The following is a 27,336-nucleotide window of genomic DNA, read 5'->3' as shown; positions in this document are numbered from 1 at the left end:
AATTTTAGATTAAAACTTTTATTATAATTTATATTGAGGTAAGAGTCCATCATAGATACAATATAAAAATCTCTAAAATTCCAGTTAAAAAATCCAATTAGAAATACAATTTCAGAATTAAAAATAAAGAAAAGTAATAAAAAGATTTGATGCATAAATATAGTTTAGAAAAAAAAATCCAACTTTTAGATTAAAAATTTTAAAATAATGTAAATGGTGTCATTGGGGCCTTGGGGTAGTGAGAGCAACTGCTATTATATTGAAGATAGAGATGCAAAGAAGAAGATAAGCAAATATACCATAAAATTTATATATATTTGACTTAATGTATTGTTAAGAGAATACTAAAACATCCATCATGTTTGTTTTATGCACATATAAATCACTATATTAATTAGAATATCATACACATAATTTTGATCGGGTTAGAATTTAAATTATATTACAGTGTAACATATTTTTTTCATATATGAAATAATTTTATATCAATGCTAGCCGCGCAGTCTGCGCGGGCCACCATGCTAGTTGCAAACTATTTGAGCAAGTTCAACGGTATAGTCAACTACTAACTTCAATTCATCTATAGCCAATCTAATAGCTTCAATTCATCTATAGCCAATCTAATAGTCAATTTATACAATAATTACCTACAAAATATTAATACATAGTCTCACATGTCATACACACACCGCATTTTGAAGTCCATGTTGTAGTTAGCTATAAATTAGTAGCCCACTGTCTTCTCTCTCATCTTTCGTCCCTTTAAAATATATTTATAGCTGGCTTATAGTCTATTATTGTATCTGCTCTAAGCCAACTATAAACATATTTTAAGAATATAAAGAGATGGGAGAGAAAAGTAGTGAACTACAGGTTTATAGCCAGCTACAGCACGGACTCCAAGACACAATGTGTGTATGACATATGAGATATGTTAGTATATGTTTTGTAGGTAGCTATTGTATAAATTGGTTAGAGCAAGTATAATAGCAGGCTATAAGCCGGCTAAATGCTTATGTGGAGGAGAGAGGAGATGAGAGAGTGTAAGTGGGCTGTAAGATTGTAGCCAGCTCGAGTATAAAAACCAAGAAATTCTGTAAGAGTGACGTATGGGTCTGTATTAATGATGAAGAGCTAACTGCTATATGGGTAGGCTAAGAGAAGACTATAAAAAATCTTATAACGAGCTTGTTAGCTATATTTTTAACCTTGTAGATAGACTATAGATAAATTGATGCCGGCTATACTATTTAACTTGCTCTAAGCACACGGGTTTAAAACCACGGATCACTGTGTGCCGTTGCGGCCCCCCTGCTGGCCCTGCGTTAAAATTCGCGCGCCAGAAAATTCGAGAGAAGTGATGTGATGCGCCTCGGGATCACAAACCCATGCAGTTGGGCAGTGCTGCCAGCCGGTCGCCACACAGTGGCACAGAACGTTACAGTGCCACTCGCACACTGCATGGCTTGATCCAACAGTATTTACCCAGTCCTACTTACATCCGTTCCATAACAATTTTATTTTTCAGTTTTAATAAGCACGTAGATTTGGAATTAGATTCTTGCTTCGCTGTGGTCTGTGGACTGTGGCGCCTTTGCTTCCTTTTAATCACTTCTGTCACCAAGCAAGGACAGCGGGGGTGTCTCCTAATGATTGCCTTTACAATGGTGATTACCGGCAAAGGGGAACATGTGGAGAAGGGAGGGAGACTGGGAGGGAGTTATCATGACTACGTCATGCATGCCAACCGTGGTGCGCCAGCGCCATCGCCATCGCTAGATTTGTCGCTCCAGCTGGTAAGTAGAGTAGGCATCAAATCAAACTTTGCCAATAACCAAGGCTAATAAGCACGCAGATTGTTTCACATGTGGCCTGAATAATTCAGCATCGGTTACGAATGTCACTGATCTGTTGCATGCTATTTGGGCCTTTCAATTGAACAGGCCCCATGGTAAGCTCTTCTCATTTCTATCTTTATCTCAAGAAACCACTACAATAATTCAAGCACCAACAGTCCGCCGCTTTTATCTTTAGCTTTTGCGCTCCGGCCTAACGTTAGCAAATAGGGGTGCCTTCAACTCCTATAAGAAACACCGCAATATCATTCGTTCGAGTGTGCCGTATTGCCAAAGGAACGGCTTTTTATACGTGTGCTTGAACTGTGAATGAGAAAGAAGCAGGGGAATCACAGCATTCTCACTGTGCAAAGAGAGGGCGGAGAGGAGACGGCAGCTGGGTCAAGTCAGACTAGAGCAGGTCAATCCGACCGAAGGGGCAGAAGACTCCGCACAGTATTGTCCTTAATGGTGCCACAATTTCAGTCGGACTAAAATCCACGTACCTCTTCCAAATTTTTTATTTGACATCAACTTTAAAATTACAACTTTAAAATTACGTATTTCCGTTTGCTTTACTTAATTTTTTTAAATACATAAAATTTTGAGTTAGACTTAAAGTTTATATAGTCATAAATCAAATTATAACAAAATAACTAATAATTATGTAATTTTTTAATAAGATAAATAATAAAGCACGGAAAAACTAACGGCATTGAATTTAAGAAAATGAAGCGGGTATTACGTAATAGTACTGATATAGACTCGAGTCCCATGAACACTGTAATTTTGAAGCAGCCGACAGTACCGGCATGCTCTACTTGGCGCCTTCCCCGGCCACGGCGCAACACCAAAACCGTCCCTGTCCTCTCTGCCAGTCTCGGCGGAGACACACGTCCTTCCTCCTGCCTGGCGTTAGCGACGGTGGCGTCGCGCACGCGCGTGGCCTGTGGCCCGAGCCCGACACAAGTTGGCGACGAGGGCGGTGAAGCAGCCCGCCGCCTGCGGAGCATTTGAATGGAGACACGAAAACATAGTATTAGATTAGTACATGATTAATTAATTATTAAAAAAATATAAAATAGATTAATATAATTTTTTAAAACAATATTTTATAAAAATTTTTTTATAAAAAATACACCGTTTAGCAGTTTGAAAAACGTACGGATAGAAAATGAGGGATAAGTTAACTTGGAGGGAGAAAACGAACGCTGCCTTAGCCACGAAGCCCACGGCTGCGCCACGTTAAAAATTCGTGACGCGGGTGGGGTACGGTGCGCTTGCCCAGCCACGCATCCTGGCCGTCGCCGCATACGGACGGTAGAGATCACTCGGTGGGTCCGGCCTTCGGGGGCTCCCCTGTATAAATAGCCGGCGACGGCTCGGTCGGCGCGTGCTTTCGCTCGATTTCAGGGTGGCGGATCAGACGGCCGTGAGCGAATCTGGGGATACCGCTCTGTTCCTGCCTGCTGCTGCTCCCCGCCTCCCCCACCCATCCTATCCTCGTTTCTTCTATGTTACTCTCTCGCGGAAAAAGAGAAAAAAGAAAGAGTGGAAAAGATCTCCTCTTCGTCCTGTTTCTGTTGGCGTCGCTGCTCGGCTGCTCGCTCGCTAGCTACCACCCAAGAGGCGGCAGTTGATCGGCTGATAGCTCAGCCAGCCGTTCTCCTCTGTCGTTTCCGGGGGGATCTCGCTGCGCTGCTGCCGCCGCGCGCCGGCAAGGATCTGGCGGGGACTACGCGCGGTCGAGAGAGGAGAGGAACCAACAGCTAGGTGTTCGAGAAGAGGAGGAAGGAGAAGGTAACTGTCTGCTGCTCTTTTCATTCCCCCCCCCCCCCCCCACTGAATCGGAGACGCGAGGTCTTGCGATCTCTTTCTCTGCATCCTTTTCCGGTTTGCATTTGGGCTAGCTCTGTGGCACGGCCTGTGCTCTGCTCTGTGTCCATTTGCTGAGCTTTCGTTTTCGGAGAGTTCCTCCCTGGGTCCGTTTCGCGTGGTCGATCATTGAGATCTCACAGCATTCCGTTGGGTCCATTGGGGAGGCAATCCCATTGCTTCCCACTGTTGCCTTTTTTCTGTGGCGTCGACAGCCTCTTCCAGCAATGAGTACTCGCTTGTTTCTTTAGAGGCAGACTTTTGTTGATCTAGAGAGCGAGCATTCGCGTTACCAATTACGATTGAATACCTATCTATTTTTGTACTAGATAAAAGTGAGCATTAAGCTTTCTAGTTGCCGTATATCGCGTAATCTTAATCGGCTTCTCTGTTCCTGTTGTTCAGATCATCTTTGCGTCAGAAGCAGCAGTGACGAGACACCACTGTCTGCGTGGCCACAAGCATTGCTGTGAGACTGTGATTGGCGAGATTTGCCGGGAAGGGGCAATATCTTTGATGGTGGCTTGCTAACCGGTAAGCTGTACTCTCACTTGTCGTTACTCACACTTAACTAACTCCTGAGCTATATAATCAATCTTATCCATTGGTAATTACTCCTATTATTCTTTGTAGCGACAAGATTAAACTAAAAACAGTATTACAATACAGGCACATTTTATAAGCGCGACTAGGATTGTTTTCAGTTGGCGATGTTACATTGCAAGAAATTTTCTGTTTGCCATTCCTTTTTCTTCAGTGGGTCCTCCACTCCCAGCCACTGAGAATTTTTCCATGGGCCCGGGTCGTAAAAGGGCAGGGCTCCTCTATATCCATGCAATATGTGCATCATCCATCTACTATATCTGTATATCCATGCAATATGTGCCGCCCCCTGTTCGGCGGCTCAGTAAGGCTCTCTCAACCTTAGCCAGTTCATAGGCACAGGGACCCCACAATCCGCATGCTTAGTTGCTCTCCAATTCAATTTCTCCAAGCTTCAGCCTTCGCTTGGACGATGCACTTCGATCAGAGTGGTAATGTCCTCACGTAAGATAAGAGCGAGGAGTACAGTATTTCTCAGAACCTTCTCTGCCCCTCGTGCATTATCCTGCCTGTTGCTGCAGTAGCACGCATAATTAAGCCTACGCTGCGTTTGAGTGAATGAATGCTCTACCTACGACGACGTACTCGTGCTCTAGCTGCACACTGAGCCCCACCGGTGCAGCAGCAGCATTAGCAGTAACATCAATCCGTGCATGCATCAATCAATCAGTCCACCCCCGGCTACTTTGCCGCAGCTACCTCCCTGTACATCTCATATAAAGCAGCCTAAAGCATGGGGCATTGACTCCGTTTCTTGCTCTGTACCCCTAGCTTAAGCCAGAACACAGAACTAGCCGGCGAGAGCTCCACTGAGACAAACTTGGCGTAGCGACAGTGGCCTGCACTGCTCCTCCACGGCCCCGCCGCGGCGCCGGCGCGTGCATACACGCGCTTGGGCCCCCGCCGCGCGCGCCAGCGCATGCACATACACATACACACACATGCGCGTGCGTGTGCGCCGGTGTACTCGGCTAGCGAGTGGTTGCTGTCGGTGTATCGATTTTAAGGAAGGCAAAAGCCTGCGGCGCAGGCCATGGCATGGCATGCATTAGCTAGAGCGGCGTTTACTGACTGACTCACTGGCCATGGCTAGTAGCTCCGAGTTGATGCCGGCAGCCACTGCAGTGTAATCTGATGTGCCTGCTGGTACTAGAAATGTTCGGCATGTTTAGAGACAGTATTACCTCTGTCCCATAATAATCTTATTTTTCATTTTTCCATGTTCAACGTTTGACCATTCGTTTTATTTAAATTTTTTTTGTGATTAATGTTTTTATTATTACTAGATGATAAAATATTAATAATATTTTATACTTGACTAATTTTTTTAGATTTTTTCATAATTTTTTTAAATAAGACGAATAGTCAAACGTTGGACACGGAAAAACGAAAAATAAGGTTATTATAGGACGGAGGGGTAGTAGTAGATATAAAGTCAGGTAGAAACATATTTTAAAGAGATGAGAGAGGAGCAGTGGACTATAAATTTGTAGCTAGCTACAGCACAAACTTTAAAATATAATGTATATATGACAAGTGAAATATGGTAGTATATGTTTTATAGCTAGCATTGTATAAATTGACTATAGACGAAGGCTCGATTCTCAAGCGGCTAGTGCTGTTCCAGCGTTCGATCTTCGGCTCTCCGCCCACGTACGGCTGTTCGATCGCGGATCGGTGCGGTGGACCTAGCTGTAAATATACGACGTTTGAGGGGCCTTTTTATAAAATTGCTAAACCCGTCGGCGGCTCCTCCTCAGCCGCGTCGCCAGCGCCGATCTCCACCCGTCCGTCGTGCTCTCGCGCGTGGCCTCCATCTCCTCCTCGCCGCACGGCTACCCCTCTACCTCTTCTGCCTCTTCCGCCGTCTACTTCCACCGCCGCGCACCTCTGCCACCGCCGTCAGACCTTGCCTCCATCACAAAAGGCGAATCCGGTGACCACTAAGCCTACGGCGAATGCGAGGGACAAGGCACCGAGGCCGATGCCGAGGCCATCTAGGGGGTTGCCGGCGAGCCAGCGGCTCTACGGGGTAGGTAGACTGGTGGGAGGAGGATGCGGTGCGCCGAGCTCGTCCATGTCTTTCAGCGGCATATGCATATTAGGTTTGGTAATCCATTTAGTAATCCATTATAACTTACGAATCTGAAGGCAATAGGTATGGAAAATGGGAAGAATGTTCAGGATATATAAAAGATCCATTTATAACTTACGCTATCAGATAGAATGTTTACCAAAGTAAAATTCTTGTGTTAAGTAAGATATCCCATATTTTGCGTTTCTAAAATTGGATTTTCTCTGTTAACACGTTCAAGATACTATTAACTGTGGTTGTAGTGGTATGATAGAAAGTTACTCGATATTTGCTTAGAATATAACAATGACCCTAAGGTCACGAACAGATTGGATTTACCTAATCCTAATTGGGCGTGGCCACGCCATTGTTTCTAGTTATAGCTAGTATAGTATGCTATTAAACTTACTCTTATGGCCACGTTCTAAAGTGGGTGGGGAGGATTAGTTATCCAACACGAAAAACATAATAATGGATTAGTACATGATTAATTAATTATTAAAAATATAAAATAGATAATATGATTTTCTAAAACAACTACACCGTTTAGCAGTTTCGAAATTTTAGACGCGAAAAACGAGAGGGTTTACAAAACTTTGCCCTCCCCTCCCCTCCCTCCCTCCCCCACTACCCCACCACAGAACGCGGCCTATATATCTTCTTGCCCACACGGCCACACAATTCCACCGTTGGATTTTAGCCGGTAGGTAGGTCAGTTCCTCCTTTAATACACCAGATGCTTACCTTGCTCTTCGATGTAATTGTGACTAAACAGGGCGGAGGATCGCACGGTTCTGGACCGCTCGCGGATAGAAAATGCTCGCGTGTATCGCGTGTTCGACCAAGGATGGCGGGGAGGGCAGCCACCGGTCCGCCGCCTCCACGCCCAACGCCGGCAAGTCTCTGACTTCACAGGTACATGTGCATTCTACTACTCCGTAGTACGTGTTGTGTAAGTAGTGGTACGTACGAGCGCATGGGCGGAGACTGGTGTACGTGCCGTTGAGTTAATGACATTTTTTCTTGGTTTTTTTTTCTGTTGCATTAACCAGTCAATTGAATGCCCTCGCTGCTCTTACCATCATGGTCGTAGTACTAGTACCTCATAGTATTACACTGTAGCTGTTCTTTTGTCCTGACTGTTTGTCGTCGTCATGTTCTCGGCGTTTGAAAGGGAACAGAGGGAGTACGTACGTACAGGAGGACAACCAATGCACTTGTGCTTGCACACACCGTTTTCTCTTTTCTTTTCCCTTCCTCACCGATGTCTAATCAGGGCAATATCCTGCATGGAATCACAAGTACAGGGGTGAATGACAGTGCACTTACATTTTAAAACATTCCTTGATAAAGTTGGTCAAGGCCCAGGGGAATATGAGTAGGGTGTGGTGGTGGGGGAGAGAAGGCTCTTGCTTTCTTTTTTCTCATGCATGGATCCCCTCAACCTTTGGGGTCTGGACTATGTGCACACTGCACTGTGTGATTTGATATGGTCACTTTTGTTCCCCATGCCATTCCCCTGCCCTTTTCACTTGCTACATCCATCAACCCATCCATCCATCCTCTTTGCTTCCTCCAAACAAAAGACTGTCCTATCCTAGCTGCTAATGTGATCTTTCCCTCCTGGAAAGACACCATCTGGCTGATTGATCCTAACCCTGGGTCTTACTCTCTTCAGTCCAAGATGTTTCTTTCCCTTTTGTTTTCCAAAGAATACCCTCTCTTTACACGGGTCCAAGATGGTCCTGTGCACTCAAGGAAGAATAAAGCTGGGCCGTAGCCCGTAGGCCATGGGCACACACACACAGAAACACACACTATGTGGTCCTTGCCATGGGCTGGCTGGTTTCTCAGATGGGCTCTCTCTGCAAAACCCATCTCTGCACCATGATGACACGCCTCGTCACTGGGACTCGAGTACTCCGTCCTTTGCTTCCTGCACGCTTTTGCCTTTGCCGTCTTTTAAAGTAGTACTGGTAATACTAGTTTTGTACGAGCACATATTTGGAGCATCACCACATGGCATGCAGCTGTGTGCGCGCGTCTATGGACCGGATCGATTCCCTTCCCTCTCTGGCGTTATTATGATCGGGCGCTGTCCACGATGTTGCTTTGAGTGGGAGTGGTGGTGGTGGTGGTGTGTGCTTTGTCTATGCTTTGTTCCTTGCTTAGGAGTTCAGGCAAAAGATGTCCTGGGATTTAGGACATGTTGTGATGGTGTGTGTGGTGTGGCTGCTGCCACTTTTTGGTGCTGCGTGAGCCCTTCTGCTAGGCGTCTACGCGACTAATCTGGAGCCCCGAAGTGCGTCCTGTCCTGCTTTTGTTAGCCCTAATCATCGGGATGGAATCGATCGATGATCATTAACCTGCCGTGGTTATCATTGGCACTTTACTTGAGAGACCCGAGCTGTCGCGTAGGATTTGATTGCTGAGGCGTGTGCGTTAGTGGTGAATGGTGATGCCCCGAACGAAATTCACGCAGTTTCTGTGCTGGAAAGACAATGACGGATTACAAAATGGTTCTGGCGCTCTAGGAGAATTTGATTTTCTTTTGACCCTGCACATACTGAGATTTGAGTACTTAACATCATGTTTTACTGTTATTGACTTAGATGATCTCTGGTGTCATACTCATGAATATCCACGCAGACAAATTGAAAACAAAGAATGTGTCAAATCATTAGATTTGTTGCACTCTACTTCCGCTGGAAGATTTTTTCCCTGGATATACCCGTATTAACCGGCAGATAAATTGAGCAAGGAATGCTCAAGTTAGTTAAATCAAAAACCACAATTTCATGCGTTTCATATTGATAATCTGGTTAAGGGAAAATTTGCTAATGTGCACAAATAATTTCATGTGCTTTTCAGTTGAAGGACATGGTGCTCAAGTTTTCCGGCAGCGGCAAGCATCAGTACAAGTCCGGCGGGAGCCCGTCGTTGAGGAGCAGCCGCTTCCACCGCTCTAGCCGCCTCGCCGCGTACCCTGGCATCATCGACGAGTCGGGCTTCACGTCGGACGGGGCCGGTGATGCCTACACTTACATGAGGACGACGACGATCGCCGGCGGCGCGCGAGCGGCGCCGTCGACGTGGGACTTGCCGCCCAAAGTGAACCACCGAAGCTTCCAGCCGCGCGTGATCAGGAGCCCGAGAGCGAGCGGGATACCGAGCATCGGGGAGGAAGAAGACGACGACGACGACGATGATGACGATGACGAGGAGACCGTCGTCCTGGAGGAGGACCGCGTGCCGAGGGAGTGGACGGCGCAGGTGGAGCCCGGCGTGCAGATCACCTTCGTCTCCATCCCCGGTGGCGCCGGCAACGACCTGAAGCGCATCCGATTCAGGTTCCATATCGACCGACCAATCAAGAGGTCATTTCGTCGAGCAAGTGGCGCGCGAGTGATGGATGAGCTAACGAATTACGCGATGCATGCGTGCAGCCGGGAGATGTTCAACAAGTGGGAGGCGCAGCGGTGGTGGGGGGAGAACTACGACCGCGTGGTGGAGCTGTACAACGTACAGACGTTCAGCCGGCAGCAGGGCCTCTCTACGCCGACGTCCTCCGTCGATGAAGCCATGCAGGTCAGCCTCCTGTTCACCGAGACGCCGGAGCTCTGAACGCGCGTGCGCATTTTCGTTACTGATCTGATCGCCTGGTTCGTGACGTATTGTGCAGAGAGATTCGTTCTATTCCCGCATCGGCTCGACGAGGGAGAGCCCGGCGACGACGATGATGCCGCCGCAGCCGTCGTCGGCTGGCAGGGAGCACCCGATCACCCGGACGGCGTCGAACAAGGCGGTGTCGTCGTCCTCGGCGGCTCGGCCGCCGTTCTATCCGTCCACGGCCGTGCCGGACCCGTCCGACCACGTGTGGGCGCACCACTTCAACCTCCTCAACTCCGCAGCCGGGCCGCCGGCGGCGCCGTACGATCCGTCGCGCGGCACGACGTCGTCCCGGGACGAGGCCTCCGTGTCCGTCAGCAACGCGAGCGACCTGGAGGCGACGGAGTGGGTGGAGCAGGACGAGCCTGGGGTGTCCATCACCATCCGCGAGTTCGGCGACGGCACCCGCGAGCTCCGCCGCGTCCGGTTCAGGCACGCACCGCGTTACACCACCACGCTGGATTCCTCTCGTGATCGCGTGTGATTTTTTTTCATTTTTTTTTGACACGTTTGTCTGTGTGTGTCGTTGCAGCCGCGAGAGGTTTGGCGAGGAGCGGGCCAAGGTGTGGTGGGAGCAGCACCGAGACCGGATACACGCGCAGTATCTGTGAGCTAACGCGACACCCGCTGTCGTCGTGTGACAGTGTGACAACAACAGAAGCTAACGCCGCCGGGAGGAATACTAGGTTAAGAGTGTGATAGTGATGAACATAGGAGGAATGGGGGGTGGTCTGAGAAGCAGCAGGCTCATGAAGTCAGGCTGCTCCTCTTGTTGACTGACCACTTTGGTCTCTTTCGGTTTGTACCTTTGATGAACAGGGCGTTGGTTCAATTCGTTTGTTTTAACATGGTTTCATGTGCTCTTCGACGGCAGAATGATATGGCATGTATTGCTTGTTGAGTGCACCAGTTCAAATTATACTAGCTGACAATATTGTCTGGTTTCCAGCACTCAAAATTGGAACGTTAGGGTACACGAAAGATGATACATCATCTTGAAACAAATGTTTAAGAAGCCCCAGGTGAAGTCAAAAATCAGATTACCATTGTACTCCCTTCGTCCCATATAATATAAGATTTTGACATTTTGTTAGTAATATTTGATTACTTATTTTATTCAAAAAATTTAAAAATATTATTTATTATTTTGTTTATTATTAAAAGTAGTTTAAGTATTACTTATAAAATTTTATATTTACACTAATTTTTTAAATAAGACGAATGATTAAAAATTACAAGCGAATAGTCAAAATCTCATATAATATAGGATCGAGGAGCAACATTTGCCAGGAACCGACAAAAGACTACTGGACTGCCACCCAAAAGCTCAAAAACTGTACAAGCAAAAGTCAAACATCCTCCCGCTCGTGGGCCTATCATTTGTCAGACTGCATATGAACAGGTCACTGGTTGAAATACAAATGATGCGAGTGAACACTGGATGACAACAATTCAAATCCATATATCACACTCATGTTCTATTCAAAACATGGAACAAACTTGGGGCAAAAGTAGATCCATAAGGATCAGCACGCTCGACCACACTATTAAAGCCATTTTGCAACTTATTTGGCACTTGGATGCAGCAAATTTGGGAGAGAAATCCGCAGCCATCACAAGCAAACATTCCGGCAGTGCTTTCATTATCAGCGGACCGGAATTTTGCTCTGTAGCCTTTAACACCTCTGCATCTTCAGTTAACTGTATGGGTATCTCCCACCTTTAGCTGACCAATTTTCTTGTCAACCTCTTTGCAGGTGGGATTTCATCTGATTTTCCAAGGAAGTCAGACTTGCCAAGCCCAGCTTTCAATAACGGGGCAGAGGGCTTGGGAGTAGTACGCGTTCGAGAGGTTACAGACAGATTCGATAATCTGTCCGTAATAGTTGAAACCTTGTGCGCTGCTCGACCAGTGTCAGGTAAACTTCGTGAATGCCTTAATACAGGGTGACCTATAATTGCAACAAAATATGTTATATTTGAAGTCAACCCCAAATCGATGTAAATATTAAATTAAGCAACTCTGTATGCAAACTTGCCTGGGCTATTCTTTGCTGGTACTCGATTAGTGGTTAGTCTATTATTAATCTCAGTAGGTTTTTTACTCTTCTGTGGCGCTTGACGATCCATTTGAAGTTTTCTTTGTACACCTGAAAGGTGGAAAGAATTGAAATATAGACTACAATGCAAGCTAATTATGAGCAATTAATGAAATGATTAATATATATTACCGGTCTTGGACAAGGCATTTGATTTCAAAGATGCAGCGCTAAGAGCTTTGGTTGTTGATAGAGTTCCTGTAGAGTATCTTCGAGCAATGCCATGCTCTGAAACTCCCTTTACACCAACTGAAACAAATAGATCGATAGATATAACAAGAGTACCAGGAACTTCAAAGGCTGTGAGGAAAAGTAGTGTGGAAACTAACCACATGGAGGCGTTTTAGGGAGCCCCCCAGCTTTTGGCCGGACAGTAGGTGGAACAAACGTACAACCCTAATGGATGGCAGGAATAAATTTGATTATCTTCTGCAATAGAGGTACAGACAACAGCAATGGAGTTGGAATAGTAACCTTACCTGAAAGAAGGTATGCTGGAGAACTTCTGCAGCCTTTGGTCTCTTGCAAGGATCCCATGAGCACAGAGACTGCAGATGTCGGGAGTAAAAAATATAATCAAATAATCCAATGATTTTAAAGTAGGACATCGAGTACAACAGAACTGTATAACTTACTGAAATCAGGTCAATTGCCTCACTACTGACTGATGTCATTACCTCTGCCAGTTGATTGCCTCTGACCTGCATCGATAAGATCTGGATGAGATTATTTTAAGTTTTAATCCATTATTTATGTGCATTCAAAATGCACAAGATCATCGGCAAACGATGGCAAACTCATGAATCATGTTATAATAAGATGGTAACACTAATAAACCCATGGTAGCATGCAAGGAGAAGGTGACAATGGAGAAGAATGTAAGGCATGCGAAGTGATATAATTCCACCGTTGTCTAGAGATAGGGAGGCACTAGGACAATATTCATCACAACATTACAAGGGGTTAAAAATTGCAGAGCATGTGTATTCAAGAAAAACTTATACAGGCAATGGGAAAAGAGGAAAGATGAATACTGACCTGAGGGAACTGATACTTCATGGTTTCAGCAAGAGACAATCCTTGAGCCCACGATTGTTCATCTGGGCTACCGATAACATTGCAAATCCTCAGAATCTCGTCAGCCTCACTAAATAATTTAGATAAGAGAACAAACGTGAGAAAATATGGCACCACCAAAAAGAAGAAATATAATACCAGACAGAACGACATATGTCCAAAATGTGTGGCAAACACAGAGATGTGACTACAAATCATAATAATAGTGCATATACATATGTATGAGATATGTGACTACAAATCATGATAACAGTGCATATACACACATATGATATATGCATATTACCTTGTGCCAGGAAAAAGAGGATGAAGTGTCAACAACTCAGCCATTATGGCACCCATAGCCCACATATCTGCAAGTAGGAAAAAATGGGATCATCCGATGATGACTTCTATGTGTACCAAAATACAAAGTAGATATGCATATATCATATGCATATACCAAAATACAAAGTAGAATCTTTACCAACTGCAGAATCATAGACAGATGACTGGAGCAATACTTCAGGTGCTCGGTACCTGAGATGTCCAAACGCATGTGGATCAACATCAACAAAGAAAAGGGATCTGATTTCATGTGTGATTGAGGATAGAGTGGTACTAACCAACGTGTTGACACATATTCTGTGTATGGTGGCACAGATGAAACTTCCCTCGCAAGACCAAAGTCCGCCAGTTTTATGACATCTTTGCTGACCAACAAATTTTCTGCATTAATACAGCCATTAGTGACATAGCTATAACCATAATACAATCCACATGAAAGGATATATATCTCAGTCAGTTTGCAAAGCAGTGATAAAAACAAAGGCTTCAAAGCGTCTCAAATTCTCAACTCACAATACTTTGATTCAGGACGAGAAATTCCCTATTTGCCACCATATAAGCAGGTCGTTCAGTTTTTGCTACCCAATCCGTGCACCTTTCGCCATTGGCCACTGGGGAAGTGGGGATACGAATTTATTTGTTCCATGCCACTCCGTACGTTCGATATCACTCTGTCCCTCACATCATTTGCCCACAGACGCCGCTCACCCAATGCCGCCACCATTGACGGTGCACAAGCATACACCTCTTTTAGCCACCATCACCTGGCAGCACCCGCCACAAGCGCTTCTCACACTCCCATTCTCTGCTGCCATGCTCGTATCGCAATCCTACTGTTGGCTCGGCTCCCCCAGCAAGTGGTGGCCCTCCTACTGCCTGCACTCTCCAGGCGCCTGAGATGGATATTTGTTGCGGCTGGGTTCCCGCTTATGTCGCACCTGTTGTTTCCTCCTCACCACCGGTTGCAATACATCTACTCATCCTCGCCACCCTGTCATTCTCGCTCTCCATCATCCTCATCACCAAGACATATGCGGTGCACATGTGCTACTCGCCTACCTGGCAATAGCACGGATGCAGTTGGCAATTTCAGTGCTCAGCTCGGTGACATCAGCGGAGCCCAACAACGCACGGTGGCAACAGACATATGGCTGATGGACGGTAAGGTCGAATAGACGGAGTGACACAAAACAAAGAAATTCATATCCCAGTGGCAAATTGTGAGTTGGATGGCAAAAACCAAAAGACCTCCATATTGGATACTAGCAAATAGTGAAATTTCTCATTCAGGACAACTAAATCTGATTTAAGACCCATCCATGTGTTTCATAATTTGGTTGCCACAGAAGAATAGGCTGGAGATGGATGACTAAAAAGAGAGCATACCAGGTTTCAGGTCACGATGAAAGTAACCTCTCTGGTGCATGTAAGCAAGAGCCTGAAAAATCTGAAAGCACCAATTCCGAACTTCTGCCTCTGAGAAAGGTTTGACTCTATCCTTCATAAGTTGGTAGAGATTGCACTCCTGGAAGAACATGGGACAGTATTTAACAAAAGCAGGACATGGAGCTACTTGAACTTTTGTGGCATATGACATCCTTAAGTACCATGTATTCCATTATGAAGTATAATATATCATTTTCCCTTATAACCTCCTTGAGCTTCACGATGTTAGGGTGATTCATGCGCCGCAGAGACTTCAATAAAGGAGAAATATCAGTTGAAGGATCAATCATAGCAGGAAGGAGAACAGAGAGTACAAATTTCAGTTAACATACCTTTACTTCACGCAGACTCATGCATTCCTCAAAAGAATAGTATTTCCTCTTCATTTTCTTAACTGCGACCTATAGATCAATGCAGATTTGTTTACAATCAGTTCTTTATTTCATTGGGAATATTTTACCAAAAGTATAAATGCATTTATCTTCCTATAGATCAGATACATACAACTTCACCATTTTGTTTATTTATAGCACGCCAGACACTCCCAAAAGTCCCATCACCAACTTCCTTAATCATTTTGAATCTGCAAAAGCAAGACACTTACTAAGAAAAAGGCGGCCTGAAAATAATTAATCGATATGAAAGTTACCTGTCCATTATGCCGGTAAATGTCAGCCTTATGCTAGCCTTTTTCCTATTGAACAACCAAATCCAAAGACAGGTGTTTGACACTTCACTAATATCTTGTTTATTGATGAACAAGAATAGATATGCAATCAGTCAATTGAACAGTAGCCCCAGCACCTTGCGTTTTCTTGGATCTTGGTTGACTCAGAAGATCAGGCAGCAACCATGGCATAAAGATGCGTACTATAGCAAGGGTGAACCCTGACCTCAATGCTCAACAAGCGGCAACTACCTAGGGAGCAACAGATGACAGACACAATGAGCAAAGATGTTAACCCTGCAAAATAAGGGAGGGGGAGTTATTTACCATTTCAAGTGGCAGGAATTCATTTCTCTAAATGCCAAAATATGCAGCAATGAACAGTAGAAAGGGGCATACCCAGATTATATGATCAGCATCTACTACTTGGAACTTGACTTCAAAAGGACACTTCTTTAGAGATGGCGTGCTGGTAGAATAAGAAGATGCCAGTGAGCTAAATTAGTCCATATGCCCCATAAATGAAGGAAAAACAAGTTAAAAGTAGGTGCATTACATGTAGATGTTTGGCACAGACTGAAATATGGCTTCAGGCAAAGATTGGATCAGCCAAATGTTTCGAGCATAGAGGAGCATAAACGCACTATGTGTAGTTCAGCAGAGGGAAGTGGTGGGTGTTCCCACGAGCTAAAACACACCAATCAAGAGTTCCTTTTGAAAGAAAAGGCTTGCATTGAAGAAGATATGCCCGGAAGATCACTTTTTCCATGTCTCTGATCAACACTTTAAGCTCCCCAAATCACGGCTGGTCCAATCTAATATAACAGTTTTAAGTCAGAAACATATAACATAGTCTAAAATCATTACTTCAGTGCACATGGTTCAAATTATAAGGTATATGTAACTAAAGGGAATCAATTCACGAACATCCGCATCACAAAGTATGCCTGGTGATCTCAATCAAAACCAACAGAAACCTCGCAAGATGTTCATTTGTTGCAAATAGTAATTATTTTACCATACTGAAATATGACTGGGTTTATAGTGAACAAACTGCTTGAAGTACTTATAGTGATACAGCTTTCTCTTCCTTGTGAATAATGATGTAGGCCACATGATACAAGCACCAAAACTGATGTGCAAAATGAGGAATTGCCTTCTTGGTTCCAATCATATTTGTACTTGCTCCTAGATTTTTTTTTTAAAGAAACATACAGGTAACATTGCTATCAAGGCAGAGCGTTGCTGCTGGAGCTCAACATTGACAAAATATTGACACCGATGTTACTATTCAATCAGTTACAATAAAGAGTCGACATGGAATAGTCATCCGATACCCCTAAGAAGTGTGTAAAATTGAAAGTTTCACGGCTATCCAATTAGTGACAAAGAAATGAAGGATCGTGTGTGGCAAGACAGCAAAATCATAGTTGTCACAGACACCTCGGTAACTTAGAAGGATTGGCTTGGGTTGGAACATGATGGGAAACAATCTGCATTGCTAGAGTAATCACAAATTACAAAGCTAAAATCCCCCGAGGCACAGATTTCAACCTTCCATGGGAAGGAAAAAGGAGACCTTTTCAATCTGTTGAGACAAAACGTCTTCTTTTTGCCATATAATCCAAATTGGTGGCAAAAAAATAAGAACAGATCCGAAGACCCAACAGCAGCAAGACCCACAGGACCAAAGCAGCACGCAATAATAATCGCCGCTACAGCACAAACTTACACACAAACTTGCATTGGGCCGAACGCCCGGGAGGCACCCAGATCCGGCGGCTGGAGGCACAGATCCACCGCGCCGCAACGAAGCAAAGGAGCAAGCTAGGCACGCAGAGTAGTACAGGCGGGAGAAAGCACGAGAAAGATGGGGGGCAATGGAATGAAACAGAACAGAGAAGAGATAGATACCATACCTTACCAGGAGGGCAAGGCGCATAGGGTGGCGGTGGGTGGTCTCGCCCCCTCCTCCTCCTCCTCCTCCCCCCCACGTGGTGGTCGCGTGACTGCTTCCCTCCCCCCTCGTCTTCCCCTCAGCCCCCGCAGCGGCGCGAGGGGAGCCCGGGCCGGGGCAAGGAGGCGACGAATGGAACAATCACCCGCCGCAACGTCGGCGGCGTGGGATGGGTTGACGGGGGGAAGACGAAGCCGAAGACGAGGAGGATGCAGAGCCCGCGGCCTTGCCTCCACGGTTTCTACCCGCGTCGCGCTCCGTTACTTTTTATAACCATAACTTCCCAAACCCATCCCGTCTCCGGCAATGGACGCCTCTCGCGCTCCGCCCGCTCGACTCTCTCCTCCCCTACGGCCTACCTGCCTCCCTCCTTTTTTAACCCGCTTTGCTCCAACGGAAGGGAAAGTATTCCTTCCCTCCTAAAAAAGATCCCTTTTTTTTCACCCTCCCCTTTCTCTCATGTCCGGCCATTTGGCTCATGCTAATGACGCTTTCAGCCCAAAACGATACGGCAAAGCTCGTTTAAATCGGGTGGACTTTTTTCCCCGGGCACGACAGCGTGCGTTTTTGGTGTTCCTGGTCATGATAATTACTGGTGATGAGGGAGGGATGGGGTTACCAGGAGGGTCATCAAGTGCAGTGATTTCGCTAACAAGAAAAGCAAATGCAGTGGGGGCACAGTCTGCCAGCCGTTAGGTTAGACCTGACAAAGCACAACGATGATCCTGATTCCGGGGCACGGCACGCACGCACTCATTCACGAGCCACAAGCAGCAGCATCAGTGCGATGTCTCTACATTCCGTGCCATCGACAGCATCGCTCGCCCGCGGTCGGTCCCCCACCTCGCGATGGCGATGCGGAGCGGAGAAGTGTGTGTGTGTGCATCGGGGCCGGGTTGGCTGTGGCCCCGACGCAAAGAGGAGCAGGTGCGCGCAGGCAGGCAGCGGGCCTGTCCATTTCTCTCGCCCCCGGTTGGTTGGTAGCTGGTCGCGCTGTCAGCTTGATGTGATCTTCGAGCTCTGACGGACAAACCCGACCTGCTTATATGATTCTCAGGATGTCAACAATGCGTGGGTTCGTTCTATGATTGGGCCGGGCTGCTTCCACATGGATTTGTATTTTTTGGGGGATCAGGTATGGAAGATATCTTCGATTATTAGGGTGGCAGAATTGGTGAGACGGTAATATGCTTGCTTCTTGTCTGTGAAATCCACGTTTAGGAATAAACAGAGGTGCTCACCATGCAGTGAAACTGCAAGCTGCATCCCTGTCAGTATTGTTTTTTGTTTCAATTAAACGTTGGTCACTGCAACCCCTGTCAGTTTTTTTTATGCCAGTTGATGTTGATCGTCACAGGACAAAAGGTAGCCAGCATTCGCTGTAACCAAAGAAAAAAATGAAACGATACTAGCATTGTAATCCATCCGATACTGAAATAAACCACTTCACCCAATACGCAAGTGAAGTCGAAGCTGAGTCTCTGAAGTCGAAGCTGAGTCTCTGAAGTCTTGACAGCCTCTGCACGCATTATTGCACAAGACAAGAATAGCTGATTACTGATTAAACTCTGAGGCTCTGGCCCATCAAGCGGCGGCAGCGACCGTCGGTCCGTCGCGGGGGGCGAGGTGAGCGCGGATCCGTCCATAAATCGCACTGTTTGATCACGTGCTAGATCTGGTGTTACGGCTGCCGGAACGGCTCGCACAGCTGCAGATAGATCACAGCAGATCAAGAAGAGCTTTGCCCGCCATGTGCACATGGGAGAGATGCCCGGTTTCCACCGTTTCCGGGCTGAATCGCTTGCTGCGTTGTATGTATCGTAGTACTGCAACGGTCCACTCCACCGGGGCCAGCATTAGCGGCGCCTCACCAGCAAACCAGACCTCTTCCTCCTCGAACACAATTTTTGTGGGTCTGGAATCTGGATCTTTGCAGTATCGTGCGAAGGGTTAAATAAATGTTGTGTGAATAGCGTCACAATAATGTAGCTATAGAACTTGAAAAATATTATTCACAACTGCAGCGATGAATCTTATACTTCCGTTTTAATTCAACGGTAATGAGATATCTTAAACTAACATGGTGGCCCGCACAATATGTGCGGCTAGCATTGTTTTATGTATGGTCTCTTATCTTGATAATAATTAATTTTTATTTGTTAATTTGAAATTAATTTTTTTAAGTTTATTTTTGCATGGAAACTTACTAAATTGTATTTACACATAACTCTTTTTATATTATTTTTTTATTTTTAATTCTAAAATTGTATTTCTAAATTGACTCTAGATGTTTCCAAATTATATTTATAGATGGACACTTATCTCAATATCAATTATTTTAGAATTTGTAATCCAAAATTTGGATATTGTATTAACTGTATTTATTAGTTTAATTTTAAATTTTATTTCTAATCGGATTTAGATGTTTACAAATTGTATTTATACAAAGAATCTTCTCTAATATCAATTATGTAAAAAAATTGTAAACTGAAATACATTCTAATCTAATTATCTTTTTGGATTAATATAAGATTTTCTAGCCCAGAGAGTTATTATAAAGAGAAATTTGTAATCTTCCATATTTTTTATTTATATATAAATTGGACGTGCTCCAGGCGTCGAACCCACAACCACCACCTTCCGACAGAGTACTTTATCCACCGGGCTGAGAACTAAATCCATTCGAACTGATCTTTCCTTTATTCAAAAGACTTGTTTTTTGACGTGTATTTTTTCTGTCCGATTGGATTTTCTTTTATTTTTTCTGATTAATCTCAAAACTTTTCATGTTACTTTATATATATAATTTATATATATAATAGATAGATGCGTTACGGAAGCTCTTAGCAGTAGCTATATAATAACGCAGAGGAGTACCTTTCAACTCTTCAACCAGTAATCATGCACATACAAGGCACGATAAGTTGTCACACTGTATATCGTGGTAAACATATAGATACAATCAAATTTATTATTTTTTTCATGATGCATATATTTCACAAATATAAATGTGAAGTTTAATATGCCACATAACTATCCCATTACAGTAACTATTTAAACAGAGAACAATCAATGATATCAAATATATGCAATTTGTCATATCTTAATAAATGTTTGGAAACTACGAAGCAACAAATCTACAGCCGAGTTATTTTCCCCCTTCTAACTAACCTAAATTCTCTCTCGTTTTTTACGGGCTCCCTTTCTGAACTACTAAGCGGTATATTGAAGTATTACTATATTTTTTATATCAGATAACATACCTAACGCAGCCTACGTCTATTTGGCATTCAAACAACTCCATATATGTAAAGTATCTAATTTGGAAAAAAGACCACAGTGTTCTTCACGGCCTTGCAGCCTTGCTTTAGCAGTTATTAGTAACGCTTGGCAGTTTAGCATGCTACGTACTCCGTCACTCTCACTCCCAGTGTAACTACGAGCAAACGACGAGTGGAGATGGATCGATGCACTGGCCGTGTGCACACGCGCTACAGTGCAGATTTGCTCGAGAGAAAGGCGATCGCTTTGATTATTTTTTCTGTTCTCCTTTTACCCGCGTGTGCGTTTTTCTATTCGTTGGTGTTTAGTCCAAATACGCGGGCTTTGCGCGCGTCGGGATAACTTGTAAAGCTGGAAAGCGACGTCCTGCCACTACTTATGCTTGATTCCACACCGCACGGCCGACGACCGTAGGGGGATCGAGCGAGCTCCAGCATCCGAGACATGGGAGAGGAAGGAGGAGGAGGAGGAGGGATCGGGAGATCCATGGCGGACGCAGGCGGGCGGGCGGAGGTGTCTCTGGCCACGGTCCGATCGCCGGGGCACCCTGCGGCGGCGGCGGCGGATCCTTGCCCAGCTGACACCGGACAAGAGGTAAGAGCTCGCTATCTCGCTACCTATCTCCGCTTCTCAATCTCGCTGCCTGCCGCCATAGTTGCTCTCGTCTCATCGTGTATTCGTGCGGGAGCGAGTAAAGCGAGAGCGACGCTCTCCGCGGAGCGGCAGGGAGGTAACGCGTGGAGTCGTTAAATGTCTCGTACTAGGTCAGTGTCGTCCATGCTCGCCAGCCAGCCGTGCACCGGGGGATCGACTTCGCGGGCTAATCGGTTCCCCCTCTCTTATCGCCTCGTTACCAATCCCAGTCTGACTCCTGTTTGGGATGAGATTTTTTTTATTTTTTCTCTCTTTCCCATGCTGTTCGATGCGATTTGGGTTCACCCTTATGCGGCCCATCACGTACGGGTTTATGTGTAAGATGCAGGCCTGGACCATAAACCTGGAAGTGAAGTATTGGCCCGCCAGCTTAGTTATTAGCAGGAAAAAGTTCACCTGACGTCCCTTTACCATGGACTAAGTTTCATTAATATCCTTAAAACCCTAAAACCAAATACACAATGTCTTTTAACTATAAAAACCAGTGTAAATTAATTTCCTCATCGGTTTAGACGGTGGTTTTGTTATACATGGACTCAATCTTTTTTTCTTTATAGCATTTGCCCAAGTGGCATTATGGTAAAACAAAAAAAAAAAACAGTGCACCCTACTCTGCCTATGTCCACTCTACATATTCTTCTTCCCCTATCCAATCATCCAGCCATCATCCATTTTGTAGAGGGGCCGTGGTAGAATAGCGGGGGTTACTAAAAGAGAGACGATGCTAGGAGAGCGGCAGCGGTGATGAGGTAAAGTTAGAAACAGGACAACAGAACTTCAATGATGGTGAGATGTAGATCCTCTACTCCCCAATCAGTCAAATTGCTCGATGCAACGGTGGCTTGAGTGCGGCAGTTACACACCCAGTAGAATCGTCGATCCTACCACCGTCGCGTGGGCTCTAGGGCTTCTAGGGGGAGTATATCCAGGGTAGAGCTGAGTGTTGGGGAGGGGACATCGAAAATAGGGAGGCGATTGTCATCTCCATGGATGCACCGCCATTTCATTTGATCTCCATGACATTTCCTAGTTGCGTTGTCATCTCGCTTGATCTCATCACGTTGCCTCACTTTGTCACCTTCCTTCGTGCACATGAGACGGAGATCATGCAGGGCTTGCTATGGGATATAACTGTATTACCCTATCGCTAAAAATATGAATAGTTATTTACTTATTCTGCATCGTACCTTAACCAACGCACCTTGTATTGCTATTTGGGCCGTGAAAGCAGCGAAAATACAAGAGATCCAACAACTGCAGATTTAAAAGTACAAGTGAACTAACTGCAGAGTCGTAGCCCAACAACTCACGACTCTCTCAGTCCCCGAAAATACTGATTCGCGAATGACCACGGCGATGCACGCGCGAACAACTTTCTACTCTAGGCCTTGGGGCATTTAATTCAGATTAATTACTCATTATTTTTTTATTACACATATATAGATATGGGCCAGATCTAGGTATGTAATATGTGTATTTCTTCTATAATAAAAATATTTGTATGCATAAAATTGTTATACCGAATATTTATATGTATAAAGTTCATTATACCAAATAAATGTTAGAGAGTGAAGTGCACCAGCGGTCTCTAAACTTGTGTGCATGTGTCATCTAGGTCTCTAAACTCTCAAAATGTATTTTTGGGTCCCCGAACTTATCCGAGGATGTCATATAGGTCTAATCGGGCTCCGACCCGCTCCATCAGCTGATGTGGCATGCCACGGTGACGCCTACGAGAAGTGAGAGAAAAGAATAAGAAGGAGAGATACTGACATGTGGGACCTGCATAGCTCCAACAACACGTAGGCGCCACCGTGGCAAGACACGTCAGCGGATGGAGCGGGTCGGAGCCCGATTGGACCTATATAACACCCTTGGACAAGTTTGGGGACCCAAAAATGCATTTTGAGAGTTCAGGGACCTAGATGACACATGCACATAAGTTTAGGGACCGCTGGTGTACTTTATATAAAGTCTTTTACTTTATGTTTCTTATCTCTAATAAATAATTTCATGTATACAATTCTATGCAAGAAGTTTTTATTTTTAATACAAATATTTATGTATATAAAGTCTTTATAACAAATATTTATATACATAAAGTTTTATATATGTACATATGTCAAGATATATCAACGTGGAGAGGCGAGCGCGCACTCGTCCGCTCGTTAACCCCCTCCCCTCGTAGGGCACTAAATGCAAGTCATCCATACAAGTGAATTTAATGTGCCAGGACGAGGCCACTCGTCAAATAGGAGTTTCTCCCACGGTGCAAGTGTCTTCGTTGTGTATTTTATTTTACAAACAATTCTTGGTACTTTTATTTTAGTACTTATATGTTTTCTATTTTATTTAAAAGTTCAAAAAGTTACCCTATAATCTGAAATAAGTATTAATCCATCCCCACCCCCACCGACAGCCTCCCTCCTCAACTCTTCCTCCTCTCCCTTATTCCCGACGGCGGATCCGGCTAGGGCGGCGGCGGATGGAGCTCACAGCAGCGGGCAACACTGGAACTCGGGGTGAATGGCAATTTGAGGACGAGGCACCGGCTTGCCGGTTGCCACTCGCGCTCGAAGGTACGCATGCACGCACGCAGTGCGATGTCTCTCGCGCGAGTTGCCATCTTGCTGAGTTTTTAGAGCAAGTATAATAGAAGGCTATAAGCTGGCTATATACTTATGTGGATAAGAGAGGGGATGAGAGAAAGTGTAAGCTTGTTGTTAGCTTGGGCATAAGAACCAAGAAAGTATGTGAAAGTGACATGTGAGCCCTGCATTAATAATGAAAAGTTAACTAGTATATGGGTGGGCTGACTGATAAAACCATGCGCGGTCTCTCTTGGACACGAGTGGTCTTGTTACAGCTCTTCATTTCCATCCACGTAGGATGCAGTCTGAGTTGGAATGGCTGAGTCACATGATGATGTGTGCGCAACGGGAAGGCCCTTAGCTTTGCAGTTTACAGGTGGAGCCGGGGCGGACTGCACGGCCGTCTCTTCTGCAACAGGTGTCACAGGGCGAACGCCGCTGTCGCCGCATGGCGCCTCCCGTCCGTCCTCCCTTGCGCACCGCCGCTGCTTCACCAAAGAAAACCACATGCGGCTGTAGAGGGATAGGCATTCTAGGTGGTCTTCAAAACGGCCAAAGCCGAAGGATACTACTGCCTGCAACGCTCAATGCACTGATTTCTGAAAGAAGTCGAAAATCAACCTTTCTTCCTGTTCTAGCTGTTCTTTCGGGCCCTTCACGATCTTGAGATGGGAACCGTCCGGTGACAGAACCAGATTAGAAATTTCAGGCTTAAGCGGCTGCTTCTGGTGGTGGCCTGGTCGGTTAGTTGCCCCCTCTTTGCAATCCTCCATTTTACATGCTTCACGATCACACCGTGCCTCGTGTTCAATTCGGTGTTGGCTCTTCGTTTGTATTGCCAAAACATAGTTTTTGCTAAGAAATTTCGTGTAGACATAATAATGTGGCTACATACAACAGCAACATGGGTTGTTCTTGACATTGTGTTTCCTTGTTTAACTTGAGCAGTTGCCTACGATGTTTCGTACGAGTGGACAACTAACTGTGTTCTCTTCTCCGACGTGCAGAAGCCAGCCGCGAGCGCAGAATCGGCAAACGGTGCTGCTCCAATGGGCGAGTGCGCCACGGAGTACCGGGGCCTCCCCGACGGCGACGCCGGCGCGGCATTGTCGTCGTCGTCGACCCGTACGGTTTCGATGAATCCGCTTATCTTCCTCATCTTCTACGAGGTCTCCGGAGGGCCGTTCGGGATCGAGGACAGCGTGGGCGCGGCAGGGCCGCTGCTCGCCATCATCGGCTTCTTGGTCCTCCCCGTCGTCTGGAGCATCCCGGAGGCGCTGATCACGGCGGAGCTTGGGTCTATGTTCCCGGAGAACGGCGGGTACGTCGTGTGGGTGGCCTCGGCGCTCGGCCCCTACTGGGGGTTCCAGCAGGGGTGGATGAAGTGGCTGAGCGGCGTCATCGACAACGCGCTCTACCCCGTCCTCTTCTTGGACTACCTCAAGTCCGGCGTCCCGGCGCTGGGCGGAGGCGCGCCGAGGGCGTTCGCCGTCCTTGGCCTGACAGCCGTGCTGACGTTGCTGAACTACCGGGGGCTCACCGTCGTCGGGTGGGTGGCCATCTGCCTCGGCGTCTTTTCCCTCCTCCCTTTTCTCGTCATGGGGCTCATTGCGCTCCCCAAGCTCCGGCCGGCGAGGTGGCTCGTGGTCGACCTCCACAACGTCGACTGGAATTTGTACCTGAACACTCTGTTCTGGAACCTCAACTACTGGGATTCGATCAGCACGCTGGCCGGCGAGGTCAAGAACCCCGGCAAGACGCTGCCCAAGGCGCTGTTCTACGCGGTCATCTTCGTGGTCGTCGGCTACCTGTACCCGCTCCTCGCCGGGACCGGCGCCGTGCCGCTCGGCAGGGAGCAGTGGACTGACGGCTACTTCGCGGACATCGCGAAGCTGCTCGGCGGCGCGTGGCTGATGTGGTGGGTGCAGTCGGCGGCGGCGGTGTCGAACATGGGCATGTTCGTGGCGGAGATGAGCAGCGACTCATACCAGCTGCTGGGCATGGCGGAGCGGGGCATGCTCCCGGCCTTCTTCGCGGCGCGGTCGCGGTACGGCACGCCGCTGGCTGGCATCCTCTTTTCGGCCTCCGGGGTGTTGCTGCTGTCGACGATGAGCTTCCAGGAGATCGTGGCGGCCGAGAACTTCCTCTACTGCTTCGGCATGCTCCTCGAGTTCGCGGCGTTCGTGATGCACCGGGTGAGGCGCCCCGACGCGCCCCGCCCGTACAGGGTGCCGCTGGGCACGGCCGGGTGCGTGGCGATGCTGGTGCCCCCGACGGCGCTGATCGCCGTGGTGCTCGCGCTGTCCACGCTGAAGGTGGCGCTCGTGAGCCTCGGCGCGGTGGCCGTCGGGCTCGTGCTGCAGCCGGCGCTGAGGTTCGTGGAGAAGAAGAGGTGGCTGAGGTTCTCCGTTAACCCGGACCTCCCGGAGATCGGCGTGGTTCGCCCACCCGCCGCGCCGGACGAGCGGTTGGTCCCGTAGGACCCGCAAAAATATCTGTTGGGCCTTTGTTTGGTTAATCCCATATAAAGAGAGAGGTTGTTTCATATCTATTGTGACGTGAAATTATTCCATCAATCCTCTCCAATTCCTCTCTCTAGGTGAATAAAGACACTTGAAAGTTGAAACTGGAGAGAAAAAATATGGGAAACTCTGGGTTTGGGTTATAGTCCAACTATGGAGAAGGCATTCAAACTGAAGCATTTTGAAAGTTGCAACAAAAGAATGAAATCCAGTGAAATCCTTTGAAAATCAACAGGAGGACTGTATTGTAACGAGCTGGGAAAGAATTACATGAGTTCGATGTTCACGTTAGTGTCTCTTGCATCATGTTCTTGTAACTTGTAAGCTGTGCTTTTATGTGTTTGGGTGTCATACAAGAGTCGTCGAAGGTGTGATTTATTTTCTGGTAAGATAGGATAGAAAAATTGCTAAAAACTGAGAAATAATTGGATTTTAGGACGCGTTAATGTTGCTAGATCGTTTCGTAGCTATTTAATAATTTTATATTAAATATATCTTATAATTTTCTCAATTTTTTAAAAATTACTAAAAATAAATACTTACCTTATATCATTGTGCTATCTGCCCACGGCCACTCGTTTTTCTTAAAGCAGCCGCCAGCCCCAGCTTATCCACAGGAAATGCGAAAAAAGAGGCCGTTCAGGCCTGTTCACCAGCA

At 46.2% G+C, this 27,336-nt stretch overlaps 3 protein-coding genes across 11 annotated transcripts; 2 read left to right on the top strand and 1 right to left on the bottom strand.

Annotated features, from left to right (window-relative positions):
• The first annotated feature begins 3,617 nt into the window (after nucleotides 1-3,617).
• On the top strand, nucleotides 3,618-11,106 carry LOC102705881 (protein Brevis radix-like 2). Of its 2 annotated transcripts, XM_006647681.3 has the most exons (7): nucleotides 3,618-3,635; nucleotides 4,116-4,244; nucleotides 7,163-7,302; nucleotides 9,259-9,737; nucleotides 9,834-9,975; nucleotides 10,070-10,488; nucleotides 10,589-11,106. In XM_006647681.3, exons 3-7 carry the CDS (start codon nucleotides 7,204-7,206, stop codon nucleotides 10,665-10,667), a joined length of 1,218 nt encoding a protein of 405 aa, XP_006647744.1. In that variant the 5' UTR covers nucleotides 3,618-3,635; nucleotides 4,116-4,244; nucleotides 7,163-7,203; the 3' UTR covers nucleotides 10,668-11,106. The 2 variants fall into 2 exon arrangements, with proteins under 2 accessions (XP_006647744.1, XP_040377030.1); XM_040521096.1 differs by lacking the exons at nucleotides 3,618-3,635; nucleotides 4,116-4,244 and having other exon boundaries at nucleotides 7,112-7,302.
• A 191-nt stretch (nucleotides 11,107-11,297) lies between these two features.
• LOC102705406 (cyclin-dependent kinase F-4) lies at nucleotides 11,298-17,985 on the bottom strand. Of its 5 annotated transcripts, XM_040520773.1 has the most exons (19): nucleotides 17,592-17,985; nucleotides 16,229-16,487; nucleotides 16,072-16,141; nucleotides 15,810-15,969; nucleotides 15,655-15,699; nucleotides 15,510-15,588; nucleotides 15,338-15,406; nucleotides 15,167-15,256; nucleotides 14,946-15,084; nucleotides 13,838-13,940; nucleotides 13,699-13,751; nucleotides 13,519-13,585; nucleotides 13,194-13,302; nucleotides 12,791-12,856; nucleotides 12,635-12,703; nucleotides 12,485-12,551; nucleotides 12,288-12,404; nucleotides 12,096-12,206; nucleotides 11,500-12,008 (listed from the first exon to the last, which is right to left on the bottom strand). In XM_040520773.1, the coding sequence occupies exons 5-19, from the start codon at nucleotides 15,660-15,662 to the stop codon at nucleotides 11,779-11,781; spliced, it is 1,377 nt and encodes a 458-aa protein (XP_040376707.1). In that variant the 5' UTR covers nucleotides 15,663-15,699; nucleotides 15,810-15,969; nucleotides 16,072-16,141; nucleotides 16,229-16,487; nucleotides 17,592-17,985; the 3' UTR covers nucleotides 11,500-11,778. The 5 variants fall into 5 exon arrangements, with proteins under 5 accessions (XP_040376704.1, XP_040376707.1, XP_040376709.1 ...); XM_040520770.1 differs by having other exon boundaries at nucleotides 11,298-12,008; nucleotides 15,655-15,969; nucleotides 17,592-17,984; XM_040520775.1 differs by having other exon boundaries at nucleotides 15,655-15,924; nucleotides 17,592-17,984.
• Nucleotides 17,986-21,287: 3,302 nt separating this feature from the next.
• Nucleotides 21,288-27,114, top strand: LOC102705134 (polyamine transporter PUT1). Of its 4 annotated transcripts, none has more exons than XM_006647678.3 (2): nucleotides 21,288-21,505; nucleotides 25,164-27,114. In XM_006647678.3, the coding sequence occupies exons 1-2, from the start codon at nucleotides 21,356-21,358 to the stop codon at nucleotides 26,634-26,636; spliced, it is 1,623 nt and encodes a 540-aa protein (XP_006647741.2). In that variant the 5' UTR covers nucleotides 21,288-21,355; the 3' UTR covers nucleotides 26,637-27,114. The 4 variants fall into 4 exon arrangements, with proteins under 4 accessions (XP_006647741.2, XP_015688955.2, XP_015688954.2 ...); XM_015833469.2 differs by lacking the exon at nucleotides 21,288-21,505 and adding an exon at nucleotides 24,682-24,895; XM_015833468.2 differs by lacking the exon at nucleotides 21,288-21,505 and adding an exon at nucleotides 24,682-24,899.
• The last annotated feature ends 222 nt before the right edge of the window (nucleotides 27,115-27,336 follow it).

This window comes from Oryza brachyantha, chromosome 2 (assembly GCF_000231095.2).
Source record: "Oryza brachyantha chromosome 2, ObraRS2, whole genome shotgun sequence".
In the NCBI taxonomy this organism is placed as follows: domain Eukaryota; kingdom Viridiplantae; phylum Streptophyta; class Magnoliopsida; order Poales; family Poaceae; genus Oryza; species Oryza brachyantha.
The sequence above is the reverse complement of the archived record's forward strand: the minus strand, read 5'-3'. Positions and strand labels throughout refer to the sequence as shown.